Source organism: Ixodes scapularis, unplaced genomic scaffold (genome assembly GCF_016920785.2).
Source record: "Ixodes scapularis isolate PalLabHiFi unplaced genomic scaffold, ASM1692078v2 PGA_scaffold8__174_contigs__length_109621045, whole genome shotgun sequence".
In the NCBI taxonomy this organism is placed as follows: Eukaryota; Metazoa; Arthropoda; class Arachnida; order Ixodida; family Ixodidae; genus Ixodes; species Ixodes scapularis.
Window position 1 is genome coordinate 28801288 of NW_024609883.1, and position 22221 is coordinate 28823508.

Sequence of the window (22221 nt, forward strand, 5' to 3'; positions counted from 1 at the left end):
GACTGTCTCACCTTTTCTACTGCGTTAGGAATTCCACCGCTTCTTTACAAACAACGGCGTGGCCCCCGAGAGAAAATAGAAGAAATAGCTGGAAGGGTACGTTGTTTGTGTTCACTAGAAACTTCCAGGCGTCTTCCAACAAGCGAGGTATCCAAGGCCGAGAGGCCGCAGGTCGTAAGTCGTCTGCTCCAGGCCGAGGAGCAAGCAGCTTCAAGGGCGGAGTCAGTCGCACACTTGATCACCCTATTTCGCCGCGCCTCATCACCTTCTCTCCTAGCCGGGGTTCCCCCTCATGCTCGAAGAGACCGTTCAAAACGACTCACTGGGCGAATAGCTTTGATGCTAGTGTTTTATTCCTTCAACAAACATGCAAAAAACCAGGGACTCAGCATGAGGGCTAATCAGGCACGTAGCCAGGATTTTGATTCGGGGGGAGGGGTGGGGGGGGGGGGGGGGGCGCTTATGAAAAAATTATGTATGAGGGGCAGGGGGGAGGAGGCCCCAACAAAATGAAAAATTTCGGCCCCCCCCCCCCCCCTCCACACACACACACCCTGGCTACGTGCCTGGGGCTGATATTGATAAGTATAATGCTACCGGCTCTGGAAGGATTAGACATTCAAAATAGACGACATATTGACAGTATACCGGGGTTTATCTGTAGTTGGTCGCCACAAACGCTACGCTCGAGCATAAGATTGTTTAAAAATTCACGTGGAAAAGCAAACATCGTTGTTGCTATGTTGTTATGCAGCATCATTGTCATTATTCGCATGTAATTTAAAGGCCAACTCCGCTTCATTTTTGATATTTAGGAAACTATGCAGCCCTCTTCAGTATCATATAGGAAGACCACATGTCAAATATTACGATCTAATTCTATCTATATATTTATTAAACTGGCCAGCAAACTTTCAAATGAGCCAAGCCGCCGAAATCTGCCTACTCTAGCGTGCGACGTGAGGCGCAATCATCAGCGCAGTCAATGCCACGGTGTAGGAGCGGCCAACATTGAGCCACTACGTCAGAGGCATGTCTACGTCACTCTCACGTTTTGTTTGTTTTTACTTCTCAGAGCGAAATTGAACGATGACGTCATGAGTTTCTCCTCCCGGTGTTGGCTCAACGGCGTCCACGTGATCACCGTAACGCGGATGCGCTAGTTGGCGCTGCCCTGCGCGCTTCTCAGAGCTGGGAGCAGTCTGTTTTGTCTTCTCTCCTTCCCCCTCCCCCCGGGCCATCACCGTTTACGCCATGCGAAGCGACCTGCCCGCGTCACGTGTCCTGTACCTCGCCCTCACAAAAGGCACAAGACCACGTGGTTCGACGTGACGTGGCTATGACTCTGACGACACGAGACCAATGTTGCCTGACGCAATCGAAGTTTCGGTTTCGGTATCAGCTGATGTTTAAATTAAGATTACACAAATAATATTTCACATTTCGCGAATCCGAAGATGTAGAGCTGCTTAGTATTGCTTTGTGAAATGGAATCACAATTAAGTCTTAATTTTTCGGAATTGAGCGGAGTTGCCCTTTTTAAGTTAGCTCCTTTGGTGCCGTGTTTCTTCATGTGTACTATAACTTGCTTTAATTTTCGTTGCAGTGTACTATAGCTTGTTTGCATTTTTGTTCTTTTTGCTATAATGTTGTACATTTTATCATTCTACCCCCCTGAAAAAAATTCCATCGAGAAATTGCAGTATTAATAAATAAATAAAAAATAAATCTATATGTAAAAACATGAGGGTAAAAATGCGAAAGTTTCTCGACTGGACATTTTATAAATTTAGCTCTTTTGACCGTACATCTTGAGGAAGATCTACCGTTTGATTTCGACTTGTGACCGCACTAATATTGGTACACCCTTAAAAGGCGGTACTTCCCCCTTCCTGTAGTCAGCAACAGGTTAAGAATGCAGTAGATGATCGGCCTCCAGTATCCTCCCTTTGGTAGCACTTCGTCGCACTCAGCCGAAGCCATGCGGAATAAGGCAATGAGCGCGTGCTGGAGTCCGAGCTTCTACTGCATTGCCTGTGAGCAACCATACAGAGTCTGCAGGTAGCCCATCACTGCGAACGACAGAGTGATCCCAGCCAATGGAGGAGCTCAGGATACCGTTAGACCAATGAGTGCGATGGGCGCAGGTACAGCGTGTCGGTAAAACGTCGTGCACATGTGCCATCGCGCGTCATGCTTTTTTAGGTCTAATTGTATTTTCAGCATTGTCATTCGTGGTTAATATTTCTTGGTCCAAAGGGACTGGCTGCCTGCTTGTGCGGCAGGAAAGTTAACACTCGTGAGTTTTTTTTTTAGATCGTAGGACAGTATTTCAAAACCGAAAACGAACTCTTAGCAAGAGTTTGCATTTCAATGCTTCTTTTTGTTTTCCAGTTATTATTTTATTATAATATTAGACGCCTTCTACGTCTGCCGGAAGAAGAAGCATTGAATTTGGTTAGAAGAACTGCAAAAGAAATCACGCAGGGAGAAGGCAATAATCACACATGACACCAGCACTTCGTCGGGTGCGTTTTTTTGTCAGGTCCTTGTGTTCGTTTTTATTCTTCATTGAATGAGTAGCACTGTTTGACATTCCCTTAATTGTTTACCAATTCCAGCAGCTTGCTATCTTGATATAACAATAAATGGGTTTGATATGCTTTTATGTATGGCTATACCGACACTTCACTAGGCTGGCCTACTGAGATGTGGTTTGATGAAAATGACTCGAAGTGTCACTTTTCTATTCCGTGTCCAGATCGAATTCGATCGTCTGACAGGGGCATCTTTACACAACTTTATCCGAGGCATGGACAAGGTACCTGGTGCGTGGATCACGCTTGACGGCCAGGTGAGCGCAGCCTGCCCTCAAGGCATTCACTGTTTCATCTGTTCACCAACCTTCCTGTTCGCATAAAGTCCAACCGTAATTTTTAACCATGTGTGAACCTATAGACGCTTTGCAGCAGCTGTGCCTGGACGCCGCCATAACTGACCTTCAGTTTTTGTTTCCTCTTATTCCCTTTATTTCACTTCATCATTACCATAGCAGGGCAGGTTATTGCCATATTGGATTCAACTGTGTCCTTTTCTAAAGCATCGGCCTTTGTAGAGGATCCTCAACTACCGTTTCAGTTTATCGGCATCTCGGTAAGACAAGAGAAGGTCAGCAATGGCGGCTGTAATTTGGCGCGTGTGTAAAGCGTCTATACCAAAGCCACTGAGAGTAGAGCTATTGGTGCAACTCAGATGATGAAGTCTGCAACAGAAACTGGGCAATGGAGTAAAGATTTTAATTTGAAGATTAGGAGCGAACAAGGAGCCTTCCATCATCCTGAGAGACGTGCATCACGAAGTTATGTGAGGTTCAAGAACACGGCTCATTAGGGCGTCCTTGTGGATCTTCGTGTTGCCCTGGCGTGCACATTGCTATAATGTCGTCGACCTTGAGGCCCTCGAGGTGCGTGCTATTTATAGATTGCTCTAATCATTTCTGCGTACGCGTGCCCAGGGGAACTTGGTGGAGGTTGAATACGACTTCTTGTCTCAGGGCCTATCAGTCTGGCGCGGTATAAACGCCCTTCAACCATGAGGGTGGCCGCAGGGCCAAAGTTGGAAATCGACGATCACTTGCTTCTCCTATTCAACGAATATAATTAGACATTAAGAAAAGGCTCAAATCTTATTATGCAGTCAAGTTCCTTCGTCATTGCATTCCACATCGTGATACTACTACTACAGATACCAACACTTTGCAAATGATTCATTATACTGCAGTCGATTAGAGACGGTTCTGGAGCGTTATGCAGACAACGCACACATGCACATAGGATGATGGCATTTCGAGCTCGACACCATAACGTCATATTTTTGTTTTACCCTATATTAATGATGGGAAATTGTTTTCTTTAAAATCACTACAATTATTTCTTGGGCGCCGTCTGCTTACTTGGAGAGTTTTCGACAATTAGTCCAAGTAATATTCAATAATTCTATCTAATCGATTGGACAGAGCACCATATTAGAAGTTTGACGGGAGGGGTTCGCAAAAACGCTCGTTTATACGGGTACGTCGTATTTGAGAGAAGCGTTAACATTATATGGCATACTTAACGAACCGGTATGGTACCTTTCGTCCGAAGGGCTCGCTAAAGTCGTTTATGTTCCTATTTCCCTGACTGGGAGCATTTGAAAGGCATTTAGGCCGAAGGTCGTGGGATATTCGGTGAACTAGTGCACGGACAGTGGAAGGCGCAAGCTTACGGCTTAAATGCAATTTGAAATGCCCCGTGAGACAGGGGTATTGTACGCCGACGATCCTCATTCGCCAATCGCAGGCCACTAAGGTCTTCGGATCCAGCCTGTGGTCCGGTCCTGCACCCTCGGATGCCCGCGAGGTGTGCGTCGAGGGCATGTCCGGGCCCGGTCTAGTTCATGCGGGAGGCCTGCTCCTCAGGGCCAGCGACGACGTGCTGGTGAACGTGCAGAAGTTGCAGTCCGAAGAAACCGGACGCATGACCAGCGCCGCCAAGTACGGACAGGCCGACGAGAACGGTGACCTGGAACTCAGCGAGAGCGAAAACGCACTGGTCGAACAATTAAGGGTACTGACCACTGACCATCCGCTGGGAAGCTGATGATCAGATTTCTTTGGTATATGTTTTTGTTAGCTCATGTTTGCTCCTGAAGTTCTGCCACTAGACAAATGTCGAACTAACGTCGTTTTCTGGCATGTCATATACACACCATGGTAAATACCTTTCTTACACTTGACTGTCACCTTCCAGTGACAAAAGAACGGGTTTGTAAAAGAGTGTTATACTTAGTTTCATCATCATTTTCTAGTCTAACTATGGTGACCAACAATGTGAGAACGACAGGAAAGTATAGGCCCGTAGCTCTCAAGTTTTGAGCAGCGCTTCAGGCGAGGAAGTAGAATATTTTTGGCTCCCGTTTCGAACGTTCGTCATTGCGCTACCCCACTTCAGTTTTTTCGTACGCTGTTCTATGGTACGTGCCAGCGTAGCCGAGGCTACAAGAGCGAGCTCCAAGCCTTCAGTGTGTCAGTCAAGCACGCGCGCTCATGCAGTGCGAGCATCGTTCAGGGCAACGTGCTTTGCAAGCTTCGGCATCGCTATCACGTAAACTGAAACCTCTACCGTGTTGAGTGAAACACATGTGCTTGCGGAAGATTAAAAAAAAAACAAAAAACAATACAAATATTAGAGCTCAAGGAACTTTTAAAGGGGCGATGCAACAATTTTTGTACTTTGCGCAAATACCGCTTAGAACGGATCCATGACGTTAATGACCTATGAAACACGCGTTAGTTTTTCACCCCACGCAATAGAAGTCCCAGAAAAAAAAAATTAAAGAAAAACGAGCAGCATTTACCCCCTCAACTCGCTGCCAGAACAAGCGGCCACGTGATCTGGAGCCGATTATATGCCGCCAGTGTTGATCATAGCCACGGGCTGGGGTTGGCAAAGCACAAGACACGCGCTGAGTTCCAGACATTGTTGTGGCTCGCCTATTGTCGTCGTTGCAGCGATTGGACACGGGCCACTACCCGAATGCTTCTCGAGCTAGTAATTATCACGAGCCCAAATCGAGTACCCGCGCAATGCTCGGGTCCAATCTATAAACCGCATTCAAATATCGTCATTGGGGTGTACTGCGATCCCCACGTTACGCCATTAAATTTTCCAAAGGAGAGATTGAATCAGAATGATCGTTTTTGTCCTTGAAATTACACCGCAACAAAGGACTTTCTTGGCCAGTGGCGTTGAAGCTCGTGTAAGGTGAAAAACATTCCAGTTGAATATTGTTGCACCGCTCCTTTGATAAGACGCAGTGGCCGCAAACTGTTTTTTTTTTTTTCTTAGACGTTTTGTGATCGCGCATCTAAGATACTGAGATATGCTTGTATTCGAACACGGCACGTACAAAATCGAACGTTAGAGCGCCACGTAGGTGGTGCAGCCAACATAACATGGTCGCGTCTTGAGGACGCGCTCGTGCCCCCTGCCCCAGAACAACGAGTCTATTCTACAGGTTTTCCCGCTCATTTTAGTCCAAGCGACGGCCAATTTAATCCAAGTGCCATCAAATTTAATCCAAGCGCCACATAATTTAATCCTTGCGCTATCCAATTTATTCCCGGGGTCAGTCAATTTAATCCACAATATATATATGCACTTATTGTCTTCGGCGGTCGTGTTTGCTTACACATTTGGTAACTTAGAATAATTTTTTATACAATTATATTTTTTGGGGGACAACTGATCATTTGATCCCTATTGCGATTACTTGGAGTTACTCGTACCACTATTGACGAGGCTTAGTTGATGTGTTGATTACTCTTTTTGTAATATTAAGTTATTGTGGCGCGCTCGAATTTATACTAGCTGAATGGACGTTTTGTTTAACCTTTCTTATTATTCGACTTAACATTGCTACACTTCAGATGATACAAGTACAATTGCAATTTATGATTACTCTTTTGATTACGTCGTTTTATTATTGCTCCAATTGATTTATAATGAACTCAGTTCACGTTATTATTCCTCTTTTCATTACTTTGGGTTACTTTTGACCCATTGGCCATAAATTCGAATTAAATGGCATTGTGATGACCCTTCATTACTTTTAGCTAATCTTCAAAGAATTTAATTTTTATGTGATGATTATTGACATTATGATTACTCTATTGATTACTTCGAGTTACTCTCAATTCAAAAGACTTTACTTTGGCCTAAGTGACATTTGGCAACTCTTGTTCACTTTGTGTAATTATAGTGTCAATTATCGGTGGTGAGCTCAATCATTCATTATTATTAGTCTTGATGACTCAATGTTACTTTCGATCCGAAGGACTTTAATTTGGCCTCATTGATATTGCGGTGGCGGTTTTGATTTTTTGGGCTAATATTTAACAGAAGTATTTATTATTAGCTCAATTGACATCACAATTACTTGTTTGATTACTTTGACTGGACTTTAATTCGGCCTAACTGACATTTTGGCTACTCTCTTGATTACTTCGTGTTATTATACCTTCAATTGATATGTAATGAACTCAGTTGACATTATTATTACTCTTTTGATTACTTTGAGTTACTCTTAACTCAGTGGACTTGAATTCGACCGAAATGTCATTGGGATGACTCTTTGATTACTTTGAGCTTATCTTCATACAAACTTATTTGTTATGAGCCAAATGTATGCTATGATTACTCTTCTGATTACTTTGAGTACCTTAACCCAATGGATTTGTCCTATTTCACAATTTGGTAACTCTTCTGATTACTTTGAGGTCACATTCAACCAACTGGTCTTTTAAGAGCTCGATTCACATTTTTATTACTCTTTTGTCCCAATTATTCCTGATTCGGCTTGATTGACATTGCAATGAGACTTGATTAGTTTCTGCTAATTTTCAACGGATTGATTTATTGTGGGCATAATTGGCATGATGATGATGATTTTATTGACTATTAACCAAATGGGCTTTGAATCCCCCTAATTAACATATTGGTGAGAGTTTTAAGTACCTGGAGTCATTGCGTTACCAATTCATCTATTATGAGCTCAAGTTTCATTGCAATTACTCTTGATTATTTCCAGTTACTATTGACCCAACGAACGTTCATTCGGGTTAATGGACAGTTTGATTATTCTTGATTACTTTGAGCTAATATCGAACCAATTGCGTTCTTATGAGCAAAATTTGCATTATGATTACCCTCTAAAATGGTTTGAGCTACTATTGGACCCAATATTTTGATTCCTTTGGGTCATTATACAGCCAATAATTATATGCTATATTGATGATTTTATTACTTTTTCGATTACTTATAGTTACTTTTGAGTTACTTTATACTTCACTTCAATTGCCCCGGACACCAGAGGGCAGCATCGGACCAGAAATGGCTAGGTGGCGTAAGCTACCTTCCGATCCAAAGGGCTCAGCCGGATTCATCCATTCATCCATCCATCCATCCTTCCAGTGAGCCCTTCTCCTTGTCCGAGGTTCCGAGGTAAACGATCTCTGATTCGGATATTAACAGAAAAAATGTAGAGTCCTTTCACAGGCACTTCACGTGAAGATGGGAGACCAGCGAAGCTATTTTAACAACGTCTAGGACGATTCCTAGAGGACGACGTCTAGGACGACCTCAATGACGACTTCTAAGACGACGTCGAACACCACCTAGAGGACGACGTTTAGGACGACATCGAGGACGGCGCCTATGACGATCTCAAGGACGACGTCTAGGACGACCTCGAGGGTGACGTCTAGGACGACCTCGTGGACGACGCGTATGACGATCTTAAGTGCGACGTCTAGGACGACTTCAAGGACAATCTCTAGGACAATTTCTAGGACGGCCTCACGGACGACGTCTGGGACGACCTCAAGAACGACGTTTGGGACGATCTTAAGGACGACGTCTAGGACGACCTCAAGAACGACGTCTAGGACGACTTCTAAAACGACCTTGAGGACAACATCTAGAAAATGTCGTCCTCGAGCTTCTTTTAGAAGTTGCCCTTGAGGTCGCCCTTGACGTCGTCCTTGAGGTCGCCCCAACCGTCGTCCTTGAGGTCGTCCTAGACGTCTTCCTTGAGATTGTCCTAGACGTCATTCTTAAGGTCGTCCGAGAGGTTATCCTTGAGGTCGTCCTAAACGCATCCTTGAGGTCGTCTTACACCGTCGTCCTCAAGGCTGTCCTCCAGATCGTCCTAGAAGTCGTCCTTGAGGTTGTCTTAGCCATTGTCCCTGAGGTCGTCCTAAACGTCGTCCTCTAGGCGTTGTCCTCGAGGTCGTCCCAAAAGTCATCCTTCAAGTCGTCTTAGGCGTCATCCTTGGGGTCGTCCTACACGTCGTCCTCCAGGCATCATCATTGAAGTCGTTCCAGAAGTCAATAAGTGCGTATACATATTGTGGATTAAATTGACTGACCCCGGGATTAAATTAGGTAGCGCAAGGATTAAATTATTGTTTAGCTTTACTTTACTTATTTTGTAGGAAACAACGATGGGTTGCGCGACCATGCAGGCCCGTAGGTCACCGTTGAGGGGGGAGGGGGAGGGGGAGAAAAGGATATAAGAAGAGAAGAAATGAAGAAAATGAAAAAGAGAGTGTGACAGTCATAGTGTCGTCATCGTTGTCGTGTATGGATCAGGCGTATCATGGGCTGCAGTGCAATTGTTCGCCTAGGCGGAGGAAAAGCCGGACTGTCCCTGCGTATGGCGACTAGCACTCGGGAGTGAGGTTCTATGTCCATCTTCCTAGGCGGTTAGACCATCCTGGAACGTCAGTAGTGTCGCTATATTATGTCGCATAGCCGCGTGCGACTCAAGAATTTGGCTAGCGCTGTTAGCATTCTTTCCGCCTTGGCAGCTGTTGCTGTGGGCCTAATCAGCGCTTCCAGGGTGTCACTAGGGCATCCGAGGGCGGAGTAGGTTTGTCTTAGTTCGTCTCGCTCTTGTTTGTACAGGGGGCACACACATAGAAGATGCTCGTCGTCGGCGGTCACCCTACATTTACCGCATGCATCATCTCGGTGGTCCTTCCATTTTCCCAGGTATGCGGGAGTGAAGGCGCTTCTGGTGCGTAACCTGTGAAGGACGGCCGTCTCGTTTCTCGTCAGGCGTCCGGGAATTTTAGCGGGTAAGGGTCCATTCTCGAGCTCCGGATTACGTGCAGAGATAATTCGCCGCGTCAATAGGCGAGCGTCTGCGAAAGCGGGGACCTCAGAAATGGTGCAGTTTGGCTCGTCGTGGGCCCGGTCCGCGAGGGCGTCAACTGCTTCATTGCCCTCAATCCCGCAGTGAGATGGAAGCCACAGAAAGGCGATCGTCCATCCTCCCTTTTGGAGATTCTGAGCCTTGGCCATTACCTCCCGTGCGAGTGCAGGTGCCCTGTCGGGTTTCTCCAGGAGTCTTAGCGCCGCCCTAGAGTCCGTGAGCAAAACCAGGTTCCCCGGTTGTTTCCCATCCGTCATCGCCAGTCCCAGGCGGAAGGCTGCCAGCTCGGCTGTTGTGGATGACGCATGAAAGCTCAGCTTCTCCATTCTGCTGTGTCCTTCCGAGATCGCCGCAGCCGTAGCTGTTCTTCGTTGTGCTTTCACTGATCCATCTGTGAATGTCCGTGTCCATCCGTGGTAGAATTCTTCGATGTACTGTGATGTGTGTTGATACGCTACTGTCGCTGGTGTTACTCTCTTCGGACCCATCTGCGCGATATTCATTTCGATCCTCACTGCGGGAGGCTCACTGGGCGGCGGTGGAAGTGTAAGGTGGGTGGTTGGGCACCCAGAAATTTCTTCAAGGAGATTGACGAGTGTCGCAAGATGTGCACGGCGAGTCGCTATGTTTTTCACGAGTGATACTGTGCTGGGAGTTTCTTGCATTCGTATGAGATGTCGTAGAGCCCGCTCTGTCGCTGCATTTTGCACTGTGTTTGTTCCCGATTCTACTAGTGTGTGACGCGATGATGCCGTCCGTGGGACGCCTAGACATATGCGCAGTGCCACTCTTTGTGCCCTTTCCAAGCTTGCCCACTACCTGCGGTTGAGATCCAGGAGTGGGAGTGCGTAGAGCGTTCGTGCTTTGATCAGTCCATGGTAAAGTTGAAGCATCATGCGTTGTGAGGTGCCTCTTCGTTCCCCTCCAAGGATGCGAAGGATGGACGTCGTTTTCTTGTTGTTGTTGAGGACTGTGCTCACAGCAGGTTGCCACGAGACTCTGTTATCTAGTTTCAGGCCCAGGTATGTTGCTTGCTTTACTATTGATACTGGGGCCCCTGCAATCTGTAGAGACAATGTGAACTTGTACGTCCTGTGTGGCGCATTGAGCAGGGCTACCGATTTTGCCGCGGAGAGGCTGAGGCCCAGTGTCGTTAGAAAATGGTAGATGTTGTCCAGAGCTCTCTGCAGTTCCTTCTGGACGCTTTTCCTACAGCAGCCTCGGTCGGCCGCCCAGATGGCAATATCATCTGCGTAAACCGCCATGTGCACTGGGCGGATCGTCCGCTCGCCTATCCGGGCTGCTTGCGGGAGTGCCGCCAACGCCACACTGAACAACAGCGGGCTCAGTACACTGCCTTGCGGTACCCCTCGTGTCATACGCCTCACTGTGCCGCAGACACCTGCAGCGCTCACTTGTGCCTCGCGGCCTTCCAGGAACGCGCGGATGAAGGCAAGCATTCGGCCACCGATTCCCAGTCTTTTCAGCTCTGTCACGATGCTGTTGTGTTCAACGGCATCGAAGGCCTTGGAGATGTCGAGGAGAACTACACCTGTTGTTCGGTGTCGGGCCTTGCCGTCCTCCAACGCTGTGACCAGGTCAGCGATGGCGTCCGCTGTGCATCTGCCGCGTCGAAATCCTGCGTAGCACTCTGGCAGAGCTCCTACCGTCTCGAGATGGTGCACCAGCCTGCAGAGGATTATTCGCTCGAGGAGCTTCCCGACGCACGACGTCAGAGCTATCGGACGGTAGGAGTTGGGCTGGTCTGACGGTTTGCCGGGCTTGAGGAGTGGCACGACGATGGCCTTCTTCCAGTCTTCCGGGAGGCATGCTGTTGTCCATACCTCGTTAAGGTATGCCAGGAGGTCTGGCAAGGCGTCCTCTTCGAGGTTTCGAAGCGCTTGATTTGTTACTCCGTCAGGTCCGGGAGCCGACTTCTTTCGAGGCAGCGATGCGAGGGCGCGTTTGAGCTCATGGAGATGAAGGTCCTCCTGTCCTATGGTCATCGCCTGAAATTCCCGCGGTCTCCATCGGATCCAGCCTTTGGGTGGTTTCCTCGGTCCTGCAGAGAGAAACGGGGTACTAAGTAGTGCGTCCGCGATGAGTTCTATCACAGCTTGTGTGGTAATATGCAGCTTGATGGCCATGCCGATGATGGGGTGTCTTGGTCCCGGTCTGCATGTCAAGCTCCTTGCCATTCTCCATGCGCTTGTGCTCCCTCCTCTTCCGTCCAGTGTTTCACACTTGAGCTGCCATTGTTCTCGTGCTAGCCGTTTTCCGTGCCTTTTAAATTTTGCGTCAAGTCTCCTGAACGTGACCTGGTCCTCGGGTAGCCTTGTTCTCTTGGCTCGCCGCTGGGCTTGTCTTCTTTTTGCACGAAGCTCCAGCCACTCTAGGTCTGGTTTTGGCCTGTTGGTCGGCACGCTTACCGTGTGAGTCGCCAGTCGAAGTGCGTCGGCCATAGCCTGAGTGGTGAGGGGTTGACCACTAGCACGCAAGCTGAAGAGGTGCCACCGGTACTTAGCCCAGTCAACAACTTTGCAAGTCTTCGAGGGCGGTTTAGGGAGGTTTCCCACTATGATGGGTGTGTGGTCACTTCCCCACCCGTCGGGTTGAGGGGCCGCTCGTAGCAGTCTGAGTGTCCCGGCCGTGAATGTCAGGTCTATCACACTTTGCTGCGTGTCTGCCCTAAGGAATGTTGGGGTCCCTGTGCCAATTTCTTCGAAGTCTGTTGTGTCCAGGAGTTTCTGCAGTCTCCGACCTCTGGCTGTTGTCTTCCCGTCTCCCCAGGACTCGTTGTGAGCATTGAAGTCGCCGCCGATTAGCATATCCTTGTCTGTGCCAAGCTCCGCTCTCATCTCGGCCAGAACACGTGGTCGCCACTTGCCCAATGGATGTATGTATGCCGAAACTATCACGATATCTTTTCTGCGTGCGCGCACCTGCACCCCGGCGAAGTCCGCCCTCTCTGAGCAGTATTTGGTGAGGTCCAGCTGATGGTGGTATACACTGTTCCTCACCAGTATCACTGCCCACGGATATTTACCTGTCTGCTTGGTCGCGTAAGCGGTGTACTGAGGGATCTTGATTTGTTTTTGTTCCATTCGTGGCTCTTGTAGCAGTAGTATGTCAAATGGATGTTCCAGTAGCCGCGCTTTGAGATCCGTGAGTCTTTGTCTTAGACCGTAACAATTCCACTGCAGAATTGTCGGGCATCCGGTGTCTTGGGTTGTTCTGGTCGTTTTATTGTGTGCTGTCATGAATAGGTCGTTCCGGGGGCACTAGCCATACACTTCCAGCTACGCCATGAGGCATTTGATGAATGATAAATGATGATTTCGGAGGTGACTAATCTAAAACAGAGACAGTTATTCTGCTCACGAGTAAGGAAAGCATAAAAGACCTTCAGAATGCCATCATAATAATGGGCTCTAGGGAAAGGATTGCCCCGATCACTTGATGAAGCGCTGACGAAGGTGAGAGTGTGTTCAATAGTCTACGAAGCGCAGTGATCGCAAGTGCAATTATGGCTTTAAAAGGAGAACCATGTTCCATTCCACTTGTCTGGTTAGATGTCGGCAAATGCCCCCCAGAAACCGTGTGCGAGGTGATGTCTTTGATGTTCGGCTGTTCCCAAAAGGATGATTTTGGAGAACTGTTTGTGGTGGACGCTACGTCCACGGACTTGTCAATTGCGCCCTCCGGTGTCTTAAGCAGAGGGAACTCTTCAGCAATCAGCGGAGGTACATTGTTGGTGGTGTTCTTAGATGAGTGCGTGTTTTTAGCAGTCGTTTTCTTGCTAACCTGTCTCTTAGCATGTACGGCTCCTTTCGCTTCGCGAAATGTGGTGTTGTGCTCGAGCTTGTACCTTATAATCTCAGTCTCTCTCTCTTTAACCGGGCAATCCGCTGCGTTAGAGGCGTGGTCACCTTCGCAGTTCACGCAGTACGGGGCGCCTTCGCACATGCCGTCATGACTTTTGCCGCACCGATGGCACAGTTGAGACATAGTCGTGCATGCAGCTGCGATGTGGCCAAACTTGTAGCACTTGTAGCATTGCAGATGGCGTGCTCTGTAGGGAATCACTTCTGTTCTCACGAGGCCCACTTTCACGTGTTGGGGCGCCTGCTCTCCTGCAAATGTTACGCGTACCACTGGCGATGTTTTGCCGAGTCGCTTCACTTCAACTATGCCGATGGATGACTGCAGCTGTGTCTTTATGTCATTTTCGGTATAGTCCGGGTCTATATCCGGAGGACGCCAAAACTGCCTGAGTGTTCTCTTGGTAGGTAGGCTCTCACCGGCACTGTGCAAAGCTTGGTCACCTTGAGGAGCTCGGCTTTGAACGCGGGTCTTTTTACGTCGACTGCAAGGATGTTCCGAGCTTTGTTTACGCGAAGAACAGTGACCATGCCTGGCGCAACGTTGTTCAGAAAGTCTGTGAGTCTGAACTTACTGAGCGAGTCAATTTTCTGGTTGTCAGGTGGGGCATAGAGTACGGTGCATCCGACTTGAAGGTTTGCCCCTTCCTGGAGAGCTGGCGTTTTGTTCGGGCAGGTCTTGCGTCGCTTTTTCCCATGAACGGCCTCATATTCTCCGTCGTCGGATTCCATGGGATCGTTGTCGTGGGTAGACATGATCGTCGATGAGGAGCTGCTGATTGTACCGGTGAGAGCTTCCTTCAGCGGAATTGTGTACCCATCTTTTACGAGCGTGGCGGAACATGCTTGTCCTTGGTCCTCTTCGAGGGCCGCCGGTAGGAGCGATGCCGTGGTGGACATTTTTGCAAATATCCTAGCCTCCTCGGAGGAGGCCCCTTATGCACTGCGATCGGATCTCTCCCTGGTTGTAGGAAACCTCGGAATGTCAGCAAGTAGGATCGTTATACAGTTAGTTATTTAGCTGGAATTATGAGATACAGACGAAGGTAACCCAAAGCTGTGACGTCGTCGTCCAGGATTAAATTATGTGGCGCTTGGATTAAATTGGGTGGCACTTGGATTAAATTTTCCGTCGCTTGGATTAAAATGAGTAGGAAAGCCTGTAGTTGTCCCGCTTCCAACGCGAGTTTCACAGCTTCGATAACACTACGGCGTTTTGTGAGCAGCGGAGCATGCACACGCAGCCAAAGAAAGGTGGAAGGTAACACCCGCGCGTTTCAGGCCCGGCGTCCAAAGTGGATGCCCTGTCCTTCTCGTTCTCTGCACTGGTTATACACCATTCCAAGAACGAGCCTTTAGGCGGTGCTATCTCCGGCGTTCGTTTTTATGACGCGTGCTTTGCTCGTTCTCCGAAGCGGAGAACATATGCGCTCTGGGCAGCGGCGTAGACCTTTCATTTTCCCGGGGGGTGCAGGCTGAGAAGTTCTCCGGGGGTGATTTTCTCCGCAATTGTTTTTACACCGGCAATTATCAGTAGTTTACTTTAGGGGGTACATTTTACAGCGTATCTATATCGCTACGTGTCCGTCGCTGTGTGTCAACGTCAATCACCGTGCAAGCGTAGTCGTGTGTTCATCGCCGGTACCACGGCGCATGCGCTGGCGAGCACAAGTCTTCTCACGCGACCACTTGCCGTTGTTGCCAGGCGTGGTGCAGCTAAGACACAACTATCAGCGCCACGTCGGGGCGCTGCACTTCAGCTATGATTGTAACAGCAGTGCTCTTGGTCCATTACTTTTTCTAATTTTTATTAACGACTTGCCAACAAATATTTTCTCACGCATGCGGCTCTCCGCGGACGACTGTATCATCTATTGCTTCATCGGGCGCGTTAAGTTGTGACTCCACGACTCCGGTTCGGGTAACTCCGTCGGAATCGCTCCTGAACGGACTTTTGGAACAGCTCCGGATGGAGCAGGCGCCCTCTATATGAATTTCCGGTTGTTTTATTTATCTTTTTTTTTTTTTTCTGGTGGGATTTTGCAAAATGGCAGGCTGCTGTGGAAGCAGACCAAGCGGACGTAAAAGTGATCGATGCCGCGTTACCATCTCGCCAGAACTGGAGATTGAAGCTAACGAAAGCACGCTGGGATTCCATTTCCCATGTATTTTGTCAATAAAGGCAACGGGGGCGTTACTTTGTTTACATGCCACTACTAAAAGCTCGTTACATGGCACGTAAAAAGTGTCTCGGTAAAAATCATGCCCCGGGAGGTGGGGAGGCTCTGCCCCCCCCCCCCCCCCCCCCGGATCTCACCAGGGGGGGGGGGGGGCACGAGCCCCGATGCCCCCCCGTAGTCTACGCCTATGGTGCTGGGCTGTTGTGATCATTCACAGGGCTATGATTTTGTGAAGATTAGAAAGGTATAGCTGCTTTGCACACGCGCCATATTACTGCCGCTATTACTGACCTTCTCTTGTCTTACCGAGATACCACTGAAACGGGCTTTGGCGAGTCTCCACAAAGGCCAATGCTGGAGAGAAGGACACAGTCGGATCTAAAATGGCAATAACCTTTGCTGTTGTGGTATGGTGGAGCGAAGTCATCAGAATAAGAGGAAACAAAAACTGAAGGTCGGTTATAGCGGCGCCCATGCACCAGCTGCTGCAACCAGATTATAGGAGGTATCCATATGTGGTCCTCATCGCGAGATGTGTGCAAAGCCACTTATCGTTAGCAATGATCAATATTTGAGACGGTGCGAAATGAATCTGGACATTGTTTTCTGTGAGCCCGCGCCTAACGACAGAACCCACAAATATACTCCCTGTGTACAGTGACAAACTGCAAAACCCGACAAGGACCAACCTCAAGCACAACCTCAAGCACACACGGGAAGTTACCTTTGGCAGACTCGCGATTTCTCGGTACTCGTGAAATAAGCGGGAGAGACTGAAAGCCTGCCACAATACGTGCACCTTCGTGCAACGTTCTTAGAGCTATCAGTTGTCAAGCTCCATGGAAGAGCGTCGTTCGTAAGTGGTTCCTCTCTGTTGCACGCACGCGAGCATTTACGGTCGAATATAAGGGCGAATAGCGTTCCTAGCGCCACCAGCGACAACGCCTTTACGGGCCACGGAGAGGGAGCGTTTTCGGACGATGCTTTTCTTGAACGAACTTTAGCGTAGACTATGTATAGGGTGTCCCAAGTCATTAGACTCGATCTAAAAAGGACCGTAAAAATCGATGCCTGCACGTAGCAATCTAAACTTTTTGTCAAAGGTGTATTTCACAGGTAGGTTCTTTTTTGTAAAATTACAAAGAATCGCACCCTTTCTGTAAAAAAGTAGAGCCAAGAAACCTGCCAGGCTCAACGGCGGGCGGCGACGCAGACGACCAAGTCGAGTTGCGGGGTGCGTTTTGCGCGCGTATTGATGGATGGCGTCGTGAGCAGCGTCCGAAGGTGTAGCCGATTAACGAAACAAAGCATTCGACACGCAGACGAAATACGTTGGTAGAAAAAACGCCGTCGTTATGCAAATGCGTTTTTCTTTTCTTTCAGTTTTGCTTTTATTGTCCGCATTTATTTTTTAACCGAAGATTGATTACAGAAATATTATGTTCATTTGAATAAACCATGGTGGTCGCAAGCAGTCTTGTTAAGGAGGTAGCGCCATCTACCAATACCACCGCCAAACCCGCCCCGATACTCGATTGGGTCGTCTGCGTCGCCTTCCGCCGTTAACCCTGGCAAGTTTCTTGGCCCTATTTTTTAGAGAAAGAGAGCTACACTTTGTAATTTTACAAGAAAAAAACCGACGTGTGAAATATACCCTTGACGAAAAGTTTAGACTGCTACGTGCAGGTGTCGATTTGTACGGTCTTTTTTTGGAACGAGCCAGGTGACTTGGGACCTATATATATCAGAAACACAATAATGGAATCACTTTCGACCGCAAGCAATGTGCATCCAACGTTCTACCGGTTTTGCTGCTTCTGTCCACTGGGCGGGCTGATATAAAGCGCTGCATGGATTTTATAAACAAGTACCGCCAAGCTGGTGCGTGATGGGACGTACTGGAGCCAAAAAATGGCGGACCGCCGCCGCCAATCCAGTCTGGCGCGGCGGCGCGGCGCCGGAATCTGGTGGAGGCTAAACCAATAAGAGCGAACGGCGGCGCGTCACCGGCAGCCACAGCAGAGCATTATGAGCGTGCGCGTTTGGATGTGGGATGCGCCATAAGCCCAAAATGGCGACACGTCGCCGGCATCCAATAGGAAAGCCCGCGGCACAATCAGACGACGGCGGCACTTGGATAATTCAGGATATCCAGCCCTTTAGGCTGGATATCCTGCGTATGCCACCGAGCGGACGCGCCACGAAAATGCACCACTGCAGGCGTTCTACGCAGCTTGCCAACTGATGCTGACCGTTGCCTTTGTGTGCATGGTGCACAGGCTTGAGTTCGGTCGTTGTCGGCGGCTGCTGTTTGTCGCTCTGGTGAGACTAAGCGCGAACGGAGCCGTAGCTGTAAGCACGCGCATATTGCCTTAAACGACGGTTTTGTTACCACGGACGCGTGTGCGCGGCACGGTCTCAAAGGCTGGAAGATAGCGCTGGAGGCAGGGCCTCTATTGAATTGTTAACTTGTTCCCGACTACAGCATATAAAATTCTAAACAAAAAAAAAAAAAAAGAAAAAAAAGCCTCCTAGCCGCTTTTATTTTTAGATTTCGTGAGTGTGGCGCGTGATTTTCTCGCTTTCCGAAGCGACGAACATGCGTGTGCTGAGCTGAGGACTTGTAGGTACTGGAATGGTGTATAGACAGTACATCTCATTGCAGAAATGAGCTTACGGCCTGTGCCCTGCTCAGTATTCGTGCATATGGCGCCTGCGGGGCTGGGAAGATTGCACACTAGCTTTGATTTTGTAAGCATTGAAGCAGTGTTAAAGTAAAGAATGAAGCTGGTTTAATGAGTTGCTAATCTTCAAATAAAACAGAAACAAAACGGGGACCAGTGTGCGCACACTCAGAGCGCTTAAATGTTAATGTCTTCGGTCGTCAAAAAGTTGATTTTTTATGTCAGTGAGCAGTATTGGTTTTTGCTCAGCCAGTGATATAAAGACCCTTATCGTACAACCGATTCGTAGGGGTTGAACTATACCTTTCTTTGTTATCTTGAGTAAACAACATCACGAGTGAATCAATTACTCGTCATCAATTTGTTCTTACAATATTGTAACAATTTTAGTGCTGGTCTCCGGTAGATTACTAGGCATTGAGATTAATAAATTTGTTTTCAATATTACATAAGCTAATTGATAGACCGACTACTTTATTGATTCATGAGGGGGTCGACTCACTCGCCTGTGACCTTTCTTTCCACTGAGACTGCCTCCCCTGTCATAAGGAATCTACCAATTACCAGTCCAAGTGAACCAGAAAGTTTATTGCACTCTAACACACTCTCGCGTTTCCCTTCTGGCAGGGCATCTGGAAGGGCATTCTCCGCTGCGATGTGGACCAGGAGACAGATTTCTTCAAATGCGGCGCTGGTTCCATGGACGTCATCAGGTAAAATACACATAATGACAAATAAACTAAAATTACAATCAAAAGAAGTGTTTAACAAAGCGAACTTGGGCCCACAATCAGTAGTAGTGTCCACGGCACTCGGGCGGAAAGAGGTAAGTTACCCGGATGTGCGAAGAGTCTTCTGAGCATATCTGGGTTTCGGGATGTCTGGGAAATAAGGCACATATTGTCTCTTCGTATATCGCCGCTGATACGCGGTTGACTCACTAATATCATTGCAGGCTTGTGGAGGAGGTGAAGGACAGCTGTGGCCTGGCTCTTGAAAACGAAGACGTGTACATGTCCACCGTCTTCGAAGACTTTGCCAAGACGGCGGTGCTGCGCAGCCGCGGAGGTTCGGGCACTCCCACGCTCGTCTTCGACCCCGTACGTGTATAAGCGCCTCTCTCGAAAGGCACTGGCTTCTGGTTTTGTGTCATGGTCAAAATAAGTATCAAAGAACAACGGAACGCGTGTCTTCCGGAGCCTGCTGGTCCATTTGGCGGAAATCGGTGGTACTGCCCCGGCGAGATTATTACGGGTATTTCGTGGGGTGATATTATGTATGCCCCCGCTTAGACGTGGTGACACACTCGCCCCTTCGGTGGACGGCGCATCTTTTGAATCGTTGCTCTTATTAAACAAATGACCCGTGGCAATTGCATGGGAATGACAGCATGAAACACTTACCCTTAGTCATTTGCAGTGCGAACTTCTAGAGAATTCTAGTTGGCCGCTGCATTATGTTATATGTTTACCGAATGAATAAATGAAGATTGCCTGTTATCAGAAGACCATGGTTGCAGTTATAACGCGAAAGTCATACTGCCAACGATTTATCACAGAGTGGCGACCCCTTCTACAAATTCAGGAGAGTCGACGCGATGCCAATAATTTCACCGGAGGAGCGGCAGGGTGTGATATAATATTTTCTTGTAGCAATATTGTGTTTGACCTTTAACTAGCGCTAGCACTGTGAGAAGGCCCACTATTGCACAAAAATTATTTTCACAGATGGCAACTAGAAAGGTCGCGTAAGAAAGGTGCCATCTGTGACGACTCATAAATATAAAATCTATCGCGATAAATGAGATAAACGAGGCGCCGTGAAAATTGCCTGGTTCGCAGCTAAGTAGTTCTTATATTATTTTTAACCATGACAGCACATGCATAAAGACCGGTGTCAACGTGCGCATTGAGTGCATTCAATATCGCTACAACTCCAGAAACTATAAGCGCTGCAGCTTTTTGGGGCGGCCGTGCGTTGCTGGTGCATTGCATCTTGCACAGAAATAAAATATATTGACTAATTATTAGAATTGTTCGCTTTGAATAACTTTACCTCGAATTAATATAATAGCTAGAAACTACTGCCTTTATGACCACTTCATTTCATCTTTGTAGAAATTTGTTGAAGAAACAAAAACGACGTAAATGACAAATGCTACGCAATGGTAAAATTCCACTAAGACACATTCAACAAACGCTTCTCCAGTGAAATATTTTCTTCCAAAATGGCGGAAAACGGATGCCTGTGAACTTGCGGCATTGCCAATGATGGCTGTATTTCTCAAGAAGCCGTTTTTTTAAGTTAGTGAGCAGTGTTGGTGTTTTGTTTATCTAGTGGATCTATAGGCCATATAAAAATGTTTTGGTTGCAAGGGTGGCACAAAATGTGCGGCACTATTTTTATTTTCTGGGTTTTTAAGGATAAACGGTCTTCTCCATCGTTGTATCAGATCTGTTAGGGCGTCCCGTTCTACATTTAGTTTCAGACCTTTAATTTTGAGATTTTGCTTGCTTGTTGACTCTGCTAACTTCTTTTTTTTATTTAATAGTTTCGTTGTCAGGATTAGTAGAAAGTAAGAAAAAATTCTCTTGACTTTTAGTTGGAAATGTCTCACCTACCGTAATTAAAGGTGCATAAGTCGCGTATTATTTTCCCGGATTTTCATCGGTGCGGTTTATACAGTGGCGCGACTTCTGTGTGCTACCTTTTAAAATAAGCATGGACATTAACGGTGGACATTTGCCACAGGAGCTATATTTCTCGTTTGATTCGTTGGTGAGAACATAGACACTACAGCTCACGTTTGTCCGTATATCGCGATCATAATACGTGTATGTGGGCTTATTAATGCAGTTTTGTCGCACTGACAGTTGAGAGTAGTGCGTCTTCAAAAATATTCGACTTATATACCAACTTTTCCGGAAAAACGGCCGTCTAAAGGGGGTACGACTTATAAAACGGTTGACTCATAGACCGAAAAATGCTATAATTTTTCTTCTCCGAAAGTGTGTAGAAAACGTTTACTCAATGTCGAACCTTCGTAATCCGTCCCGCTATAGCCAGAATGAGATGAGTAGAAAACCTCACAGTCTGTGGGGAATAATTAACGAGCGCAGTATAGGCGAAAAAGAACCACAGACCTGTAACCTCATTAATTGTTTTATTAGTCACGGGCAATAGGGTTGGTTTTCAAGTAAAGGGTATTAACGCGAACGAGCAGCTGATGGAGCCACTGTTGATTTTCTGTGTCGATCAGGTGGTGGTAAAAGCCAACGGCATGGACGTGAGCTTTGCCACGCAGCTCTTCATCAACAACCAGTTTGTGGACAGCTCCTCGGGGAAAACGGTGGACATCGTAAACCCAACGGACGAAAGCGTGAGTTTCTTTTTCTTTTTCTCAGTTCAAGAAAGATGCATATCTGTTTTTTTTTTTCTTTGACCGTGTTAAGGCCTGCCCAAACAGGACACTTCAGAAATCGAGAGGCGAGCGACACGACTCCGTCAAACAATCGTGGAAGTTGAAGCGTTCGGCAGTCGGGCAGTCCGATATATGTTTGAACACTACCGAGCAAACATCACGATTTTCCTCCTCGGTTCCCCCGCTTTTTGGTGACCTCGGTGTTCGACAGACTTGACGTCCTACCCACCTGCTATTGTCGTTCATCTTGTCTGGCGGGCCCTCGTATCCTCGGACGTGTTCCAAAGTTTACTCGATCT

At 47.6% G+C, this 22221-nt stretch overlaps 1 protein-coding gene across 3 annotated transcripts in view; it reads left to right on the top strand.

Moving 5' to 3' along the window:
• LOC8037504 (cytosolic 10-formyltetrahydrofolate dehydrogenase) overlaps positions 1–22221 on the top strand; it is a 241410-nt gene that overhangs the window by 154825 nt on the left and 64364 nt on the right. For all 3 annotated transcript variants that reach the window (XM_042286777.1, XM_042286779.1, XM_042286778.1), the window contains 5 exons: positions 2762–2854; positions 4341–4607; positions 19129–19214; positions 19457–19601; positions 21761–21880. In XM_042286777.1, the coding sequence (XP_042142711.1) occupies positions 2762–2854; positions 4341–4607; positions 19129–19214; positions 19457–19601; positions 21761–21880 (711 nt within the window). The remainder of the gene's footprint in view (positions 1–2761; positions 2855–4340; positions 4608–19128; positions 19215–19456; positions 19602–21760; positions 21881–22221) is intronic.